General features: G+C 45.4%; 1 protein-coding gene across 1 annotated transcript in view; it reads right to left on the reverse strand.

Annotated features, from left to right (window-relative positions):
* Positions 1-8,809, reverse strand: part of KDR (kinase insert domain receptor) — a 30,517-nt gene extending 21,708 nt beyond the window's left edge. Inside the window, exons 1-10 of the mRNA XM_021530159.3 lie at positions 8,591-8,809; positions 7,296-7,386; positions 6,610-6,806; positions 5,388-5,512; positions 4,930-5,098; positions 3,585-3,724; positions 3,217-3,385; positions 1,710-1,821; positions 1,459-1,622; positions 507-663 (exon numbers count right to left, since the gene is read on the reverse strand). Coding sequence (XP_021385834.1) covers positions 507-663; positions 1,459-1,622; positions 1,710-1,821; positions 3,217-3,385; positions 3,585-3,724; positions 4,930-5,098; positions 5,388-5,512; positions 6,610-6,806; positions 7,296-7,386; positions 8,591-8,642 — 1,376 coding nt within the window. The 5' untranslated portion in view covers positions 8,643-8,809. The remainder of the gene's footprint in view (positions 1-506; positions 664-1,458; positions 1,623-1,709; positions 1,822-3,216; positions 3,386-3,584; positions 3,725-4,929; positions 5,099-5,387; positions 5,513-6,609; positions 6,807-7,295; positions 7,387-8,590) is intronic.
* Positions 8,810-9,359: the final 550 nt, after the last annotated feature.

Raw genomic sequence — 9,359 nt, forward strand, 5'->3', positions numbered from 1 at the left:
TCTATCATTCCCCAACATCAATCAGTGCACTTCCTCTGAGATACACTTTCACACAGATAAAGAGCCCCATCACACTCAGCGCTTGAGCACAAGGGAAAAAAACACTACAAGGACACATCATTAGCATAAACAGCAAATTTCCTCTGTTTAGGATAGAGTTTTGGGCCTGAAGCCCACAGGGGGATCTGAGGAAAGGGCATGCAAACAGCTGCATTTGAGACCCCGTGCAAGTCGAGATGCCCTTCAAGAGAGCACAACAGCAACATGCCAGCACTGCTGGATCCTCTCTGCGGGTGGCCCTCGCCTCTGCCAACAACAATGACCTTGGCAGGGCCTGCCTGCAGCAATCTGCAAATTAAGTACAACAATCTTTTTCTTCATTGGCCATTGGGTTTGCACTCAGTAATGAGTCTGGATGAGGGAGGAACCGGACAAACCCCAGCCCAACACAAATATCCCTCAAGACCTACATAAGCTGCAGAAGACAGCAAGGACTTGGCACTCACTGGGGGCTGAAAGTGCACTCCTCCTCCAGCTGCCAGTGCCAGAGCACGGTGGTGGGTGGTGGCACGGCGTAGACGGTGCAGGTGAGCACTTGTGTCGAGCCGTACTTGTAGGAGTCCACGGGGGCCATCAGAGCATTCTCACCGATCTGGGGGGGCACTGCAGGAGAGACCAGCAGTCACAGGTCACACCTCCTGCTGAAGGCTCCAGTGTGCATGCATTATACCCACGGTGACCAGTTCACACCCTGCCCCAATACGAGTGCAACACAGGGCATCCCCAAGGACATGTGGGAAAGCAATGAACCTGCCCAACACTTTGAGGATCAGGATACTTAGGATCTCCTACAAAATCCCACTTCAATACTCCATGGTTTAAAATGCAGTTCCTATATTCTCACCACCATTCCCAGCCATTAAATGCACATTATTCCTCAGGCCTAATCCCATTGCACGTAGCCTTGCTGCCCTTTCCAAGACCTGCTGTCTTCAAAGCATAGGCTGTTTCCTGGGGAGCAGAAAGGAGGAGGTAGGGGAGGAGGAAAAGGGTTGTAGAAGGCAGGCCAGAAGAGGAGGGATAGCCTGTGTGGGGCAGGAAGGATGGGTGAGGCGGGACAGGGATGGAGCGGGGTGGAGGAGGACTCCAGCAGCACAGCCAGCAAGAAGGGCAGGAAAAGAGCAGGACACAGAGGCAAAGAATAATATACAGAAAAAACCCAAAACAAAACAAAACAAAACCCACCCCACACAAGGTATCATCACAACACCAACACCCAGAATCTGCAGCTTCTTGACTGACACATCCTAGAGCGAGGAGAGACCAGTCACCTCTGCTCTCCCAGGACTGAGGTTCTTCAGTACTTAAATCTTCATAGTTATGGGATGAATTAAGCCTAAGGATGGTAATATACCAAATCCACACATGAAAGAAAGGCATTCCTGTTAACCCACTTACCATTTACCAGCAGGGTAAATGTATGTCTTTTCAGCACCTTGTTAATGGGGTTTGTAAGGACAACTGTGTAATTCCCTGCGTCCTTTTCAGTTGCTTCAGTGATCACTAATGAGTAACCAAGTTTAACTGTGTGATTTGCATTGATGGATCTTCCATTTTTATACCTGAAGAAAATACAGAGCACTTTGAATATTTAATGATTTGCTTTAAGTAAGAATAGCTCATTTTTTCAATAATATCCCAATTCTTACCATTTAGCCTCTGGTGGAGGATATCCTTTAAACTTGACAGGAATTTTGACTGCATCACCTAGCTTTGTCTCAACAACATTCTCCATTTTCTCCAGGTGAATAAAAGGACTTTCTGGGATGGGAAAAAAGGAAGTAAACTAAATGGTCTTTTCTCATGAACCAAAGCAAAAGTGCTTTCCATTTGGGTTAGCACCTAACAAGATGACAAATAAAAGCTAGTGACAGGACTGTGGGTCATTGGTAAAGCACAGCTGGCTCCAAACTGGGCTCTGGAGAGATGCCACCATGAAAACCTAGTCCTTTCCTTCACACAGGGGAACAGACCAGTCCCCTCACTGAGGAGCTCTGGAAAGCAGAGACAAGATTCAGCTCTCAGGATAGTGTGCCAACTGTCAGACCTGTATATACATATATACACATACATATCATAAAACTCTCTCAATATACTTATTCCAGGAAATTAGACTACTCAAAACTGCAGTTTTGAAAGCTAAAAACTCAAGTATGCATTTCAACCACTGCAGTCACAGAGTACCTTGAAATTATTTACATTACTTGTTATAAGTTATAAACTTGCATTTGGACAGAAGACAGTGATTAGCCTTTTGACTAAATTAGCCTTTTGACTAAGATTTAGGATGGTTTAGATTTAGTATCTGGTATACTCAGTGTAGCACATGATCTCATTTTGGTTCTTGAAAAGCAGAACAGAAAGAACCCAGGAAAAAAAATCAGTGTATCTTGAATCACTATGCCCACAATAAGTTTGAAAGTCTTCCGTTTCATTCTAAAAGTGCAATGAATATTCTGGCACCTGAAATCAGACTTCAGGAAAATCAGCCTCCTTCAAAATATAAACCTCTTTGTCTGACTCAGTGATTAAAAATGAGCCACTCTCATACTGGTAATTTTTTTCTATAAGTAAGTTAGTGGAGCTGGGGCTGTACCCAAGAGGGGGTTGAGAAAAGGCTGTAGGATGTGGCCTCATATTTATCTATTCACTTAGCCAAAGCTGTTTCCCTTGCATCATTTCCGTACCACCAAAACTCTATTTGATTCATCTATTCATAATGCAAAAACTGAAAATTTTCTTAGCTTCATTCATGCTGACCCAGACTCTTGTGTCACAGAGCCACCAAGATCTGGCCTAAGTTCACCAAGAGTGAGAACAGGCAGCCCTTGTACAAAGCCACCTGCACAAATTGAGTTTTACAGGACCTTAAGGAGGTCAATGCGGAAGAGGGTTGGAGGCTTATATCAGTTTATTTTACTGCCCCCCTTTCTGGTGGAATTCTACAGCTTTCACTAAAATACAGCATACTTTAAAATCTTACCATTAACTAAGGCTGTGGTATAAAAATAATCCCATACTAGTTGCAAGATAAATACTGTCGCTGCAGTTTGGCTCATTTCTGTCTTTTGATTCATCATTGAGATGCCTTCTGCATCCCAGTAATTAATCCCTAATCTGAAACAACCAACAAAACTGAAGGAGAAAATGTCATACCATGGATGACGAAGTAACTGCTGTTTTTCATGTTCATACGACCACTGGATGCTGCACAAGTATATCGACCATTGTCGCTTAAGGACACACTGTCAATGGTCAGGGTGCTCACAAATTTCTTTATTTCTCCTGCAGTGGTTTTTACATCCCTAATAGTGGCACGTTTTTCCTGTAATAGACAAAAGATGGAGATGTTTGGAAATGTCATTGTTATTCCTTCTGTCGCCCTTTGCACACTTGTACATACCAGAAATTTTGTTGTGCATTATCATCTTCTTTCTCAATGTTTTAAAGGGAGAAGTGATATTATACCTAAATAAGTCAAATTGCTTTGTGATGAAGGCACCTGTAAGTTAGTATAACTTTACCTTGATGGAAGGGTAGTCCCATTTAAAATCGATTCCCACATTCAGCTCTGTCCTTACAGTGCAATTGAGAACAAGTTTTTCTCCCACTGCCAGCTCTACTTCATCATGTGGGTTCATTGTCAGGTCATAAATTCGGTATCCTAGAGAAAGACAAAGGCACACACAAAACAAGGGGGTAAGAAGAGGTTTCTTTACAGTACTCAGCATCAAATTTCCTAGTTGAATTCACCAAAATTCCCACCAAAACCCCAGCTACAAAAAAGCCCCTTGATGACCCAGTGCAGCACAATAATGGGTGTACAAAGGAGCCTGGAGAGAAGTGAGGTGCCTGCCCTGAGCACTTCCCAGCTGGGACCCGTGTCAGGCAGTGACACAGCAGGATGTGTGGACTTGATCAGAACCCCTCCAGTGGTGGGAGCAGGCAAGAGACAGTGACTCACACAGTTCCTCTGCCTTAGACTCCTCATCCTTGTGAGATCTAAAACTAAGGGAGATTATATACCCATTCCCAGCAGTAAGCAGGAACTTTATAGAGAATAATGGTGGGGCAGTAGCAACATTATCCAAAGTTTACTTTGTGCAGTAAAATATTTCAAAACAAAAACTTCTGAATGCAGAAATTCTACAGATATTCTGAAATTCCTCCAAATCAGAGTGAGAACTTGTGAATGTGGTGGAGAAGTAAAAGCCTTCTGCATGGAGTAAAGAGGGGGGTTCATGCTTTTCTGACAAGCCAGGACAGATTGCCTTGGTACCATTTGGATATTTGAAATGGGTCCTCAGCTAAAAGAGGAAGAGCTGCTGAGTTTCAGTTCAGGCTTAAGCCTCCACAGAATTATCACATTATTTCTGGGGTATGATGAACAATTGACAAAATGTACCAGGAAAGCATAAAACCCTGTGAGAGTCGAGACACAAGTCTTTAGGGAGACAAGACTACCCAGCTCACAGTGAGACCTTCAGATCCACCCTTCCCTTGGTACCCACTCAGAGCAATTTCTTTTCATCTGCTGCTGATGGTTGCTTGCCTCTCATTTCCTTCCACTGTGACTGAGAATGTGGATAAGTGATTTTAGGAAAAAGGTTTGCATTGTCAGAAAAAAAAAATTAAATCCCTGGCATCAATATAAAACACTAAAAATAGAAGCACTTATCCCAATGATCAACCAGAAAAAACACAATACTTTGCATTTAAAAGAAAAGTGATATAAATCTCAACATCCATTTTGCATTAACTGCATTGTCAGTATTGAATAACCTAGTGTCCAACCAAATGTAATTGGTTCAGCATGCTGTAGAAAGCAAAAGAACATTGGTTATAGAGAAATAAAAACCTTTGGCTTACCTACAACTGCAACTATGTATATCACAGACTGGTAGCTTTCATCATCTATTTTAGCTTCGCAGAAGACCATGCCTGCATAGCTGATTAAATGACTGGGTATAGTGAAGCCTTTTTTATTATTCCATGAAATGGATTTACCATCAGGAACAAATATCTTTTCTGGATATTTCTGTTTGGAATATTGATAAAACACATAGTCAGTATTCAAAAATCAAAGAACCCTGAATTCTCACCTCCGGCATTTTCCCCAGCTGCAGGGCCCCCATTTTAACATTCTAGCTCAGGGAATTAGTACATGCTTTGAGAGTGCAAGTACAACATTCATCCTGTGATCACAAGCTATAAATGTCACAATGGATGGACAGAAGTTTTAAGAAATCTATTTTAACTTCAAACAACATATTTATGCCACAGCAACTTCAACTAACTCTTGAAAAAATAATAGGCTTTTGCCTTACCGCATGTAGAGATACATTGAGATTTGATACAGTTCCAAGGCACGGCACTACCACAGTTTTATTCTTAGTGATGTATACAATGCCAAGCTGATCACTGACTGAAGTCACAAATGGTGATCTGTAATCTAGAATAATATTTAATTGATAAGTGGGTATTATTCACTACATGATTATCGAGAAAAGTCAGTTGTATTATTTTCCATGTCATAAAGCACTGAAATAATGAGACTAAGTAGGGGAGGTACATGTTTTTATAGAAACCCACCCCCCAGATTCAGAATATCATTATTCTCAAAACAGTTATCTGCAGCAGAGTGCACTTTTGAGAATGGCTTCCTGCTACAGCAGTCCTTTTGTCAACAAAAAACTGATTTACCCTAGTGTGACTTTCCTTGCATAAGTATTACAGGAAATATCAGTTAAAAGTTGTGACATGTTACACTGACTCCCCTGATGGCAGCATCCTTTTCAAAGTCAGACTAAAACACCAAAAAATAGCTCCATGATATTATAAAACAAGCTAAGTCATGTACTTAATTATGTCTCATTTCTCAAAATGGTAACTATAAGTTAACAATAAAGAGGAAGCAGGATGCATATGGAAACGAGGGTGAAGCCATCAGAGCAAAAAGGCAGATGCCTCAATGAATGCACTTATTGAAGCTGAGTGTATAACTGGAGGCTTTGCAGTGTCTGCAACACTCAACTGAAAGCTGAGCTCTTACAGCCTAAATAGATTTTACCACCAGAGTCAGCAAATGTATGAAAGTTTCTGTTTTGGGGTTTGGGTGGTTTTTGGGTTTTTTTTAATGGTATCAGCACAAATCGTACATGGGATCGGATGTGTAATTTTTAACAAATATAAAACCTCTGTAATCCTCTCTCATATGAAACTCCTGCTGAGGTCAGAGGTAACTCTGCATTCATGAGAACAGGATCAGAGCACAGCAGAGATATGTATGCTAAATTCTGGGTAGAGAACAGCAGACCATGTACTACATATGGCAGGTCAGTTCAGAATTATAGGCTCAAAGGGTTTTGTGCTGATGGCAACTAGAATACCTGAATTTAATTACTCACCATGAAAACAAGAAAAATATTTCACAGGATCAAATATTCTAGGATTAATAAATTCTAGCATCAAAACTGTATTGAGACACCATGTTCCTTTTTTCTCTTGACACTAGGAAAGGAGACATCTGAGAGCTGTGTTAGCACTTACCTTGAACATAAACATAAATGGTTGTAGCTGCCTGGCTGTCCCTGTAAAGGCACTTGTAGTCTCCTGTGTCATTGCCAATGACTTTGCTCACAGTAAGTGTCTTGCAATAGGGGCCATCACTGCAGTCTGTCACGGAGATACGCTTCTCAGCATTGCTCTGCTTGCTTGGCCATGACCATTCTAGCGGCCTCTGACCGCTGGGAAAGCAAATGTTAGAGCAGCAGACACTTCTGATATGAACCCCAGCCCTGGCAGTCTCTGTGGCTATGGAGAGGGATGGGCTTCACCCCGTCACGTAGAGAGAGCATCAAACCATGTAGGACAAATCCACACAGACAACCTACTGCTAACAGCTACGAGGAAGCTACTTGAGATTTACATTCTGCTGAATCTAAGTGACAAAGCACCAAAAGAGAGTGTTGAGAGTATGGTTCACCAGCAGGATCCACAAGGACACAGCTGATGCTTCTTCCCCCAGCCACCCTACACTCCCCAGTTCTCTCTTGCTGCAGCCCTCCCACATAATTTCTAAAGCTTGTCAGAGAAAAGTGAGGCAGAAGGCACAAAGAGTGGAGAGAAAACAGGAGGCCGGACAGGAGAAAGATCACATCATGTGTGATTCTGTACAAAAGCTCACTTCAGAAATAACCAATAATCAAAATCATGCTGAACAGACTTGTCCTTACCTGCAAGTAATATTTAGTGTGTTGTTTGCCATTATTGTGAGGACATCTTTTTGGATGCTAAGGGTTGGCTGATCCAGAGAAATAAATAAACCTGCAAAAACATGAATGAAACCTCTCTAATAAACCAAATAAACAAGTAAGTGCTACTCAATCAGAAAAGTATTATATACAGGAATATTAATCAGGTTTTAAATGGACACTTTAACATCACCTATTTAGCAGTGAAGGGTAAATCATGATTTTTCACACATCCCAAAAAGTTCAAAAATTCTGTCATAACAGGAAGCGAAGGCAGATGGTCAGGAGCTAGCTGCAGAGCACTACAATTCAGTCAGCCAGGGTGGAGTTCCTGTTTTCTTGCATTGCCAACTTCAAGGTCTAACAAGAGGATGTGGGACATTGAAACGAAGTGAACCTTCATCTGATGATCTCACTCCCTTGGGATTACCAGCTTTTCTCATAATAAATTGAATATACTTCTTTGAGACTACTGATCAATGAATTATGCAAAGAAAGTAATTTGCATTTCGTCACAAATCTGAGACCCCATTAATTTATTTTATGCCATGATTTTCTAAGTTTATCTCTTTCGTCCTAAGTTAGGCAAAACTGTATTACGACCGGACTATCGGCACAGTGGCTCGCATCGCATCCACCCGGGGCCACTGGCTCTTGTGAGGGCTGCGGTCTGGGTGCCTGTGCTTGCTCTGAGGTACCAGCCCAGCTTGTGCAACATCTGGGAGAACCACAGGGAAAGATTTTCACTCCGCCCTAGCTGCTGCCATCACCTTCAGGAATCCCGCCTCACCGGGCCGAGCCGCAGCCCCAGCCGCGACAGCTTGGCCGGCTTCAACGGGCAGCAAGAGAGCGTGGCCAGACCGGGACATTCCCCATTCCGCTAGCATTTCCCCGTGCTTTAATCACTTGCATTCCGAGCAGGTCCTCCTGATGACAGGTTTCCCGCGTTTGGCTCCAGGGACATTTTGCTCTCGGAAACGACAGCTGATGCTGGAGCCAAGCGGGCAGGACACTATGCCGTGGCAGGCAAACCTCTCCGACGGGCCAGCACCAGCCGGCCGGACGGGAGGCCAAGAGGACAGGACAGGAGGGGTCAGCAAGCCCGCAGCCACGGGCGTTCCGTCCCACCCGGGACTCGCACTGTCTCACCCGCTCGAGCAGCCCCGAAACCCATGGGAAAGCCGCATCCGCGCCCTGTGCGGCACCGGGCATCCCCACGCCACTCTCCTCGGAGCTCCCGACAGACCCGGGTAAGGCGGGGCTCCCCGCGGGCTTACCTGGAGCCAGGCACAGCAGGACCGCCAGCAGCCGCGCCGCGCCGAGCTCCATCCCGCGGCCGCCCGGGCTGCGGGGCGCCGAGCGAACCCTCTGCCCGACGGCAGCCGCGCCTCGTCCCGCCGAGCCGAGTCAAGCTGAACCGAGCCGAGCCAGACCGAGCCGAGCCGAGCCGAGCCGAGCCGAGCCGAGCCGAGCCGAGCCGCACGCCCCGCACCGCCCGGCGGGGATGCGGGACCCCGGCGAACGGTGCCGCCCCTCTTGTGCCCGGGGCGGGGCCCGGGGCCGAGCCCCCGCCCTCCCCAGCACGATCCCGCCCCTCTTCCCGGCCCCAGGGCCCCCTGCGCATCCCGCCGGGATGCTCCCCTTCGGACGGGCAGCGGCAGCTCTCCCTCTTCCCTGCTCGGCAGCAGGAGGGCCTCAGCAGTAAAATTCAGCGTTGTCTGGCGCTTCACCGTGCTTTTTTGGGGGCTTCTTAAAATCCCCCCAACAGAAAGATCCCAAAGGCCAGCCATATGAGGTACTGTCAGTGAGACACAGCCGTGTTCCTGCTGGCAGCGACTGTACCCCCGGGTTTGAAGTGTCTGGCAGCGTCAGTGCTGAGTTCACAACGAGGAGTCCTCTAACCATGTAGCATGTACCCAAACACCCCAACTGGCCACATCCCAGCTAATGGAATCCAACAAGTGCCTGCCACAGCTGCCCTTCCCACCCATCAGCATTCACATCCTGCTCTCTTAAGATATGCTCCCCATGGCCATAGCCATTGCC

The sequence above is a fragment of the Lonchura striata genome, chromosome 4, assembly GCF_046129695.1.
Source record: "Lonchura striata isolate bLonStr1 chromosome 4, bLonStr1.mat, whole genome shotgun sequence".
NCBI lineage: Eukaryota > Metazoa > Chordata > Aves > Passeriformes > Estrildidae > Lonchura > Lonchura striata.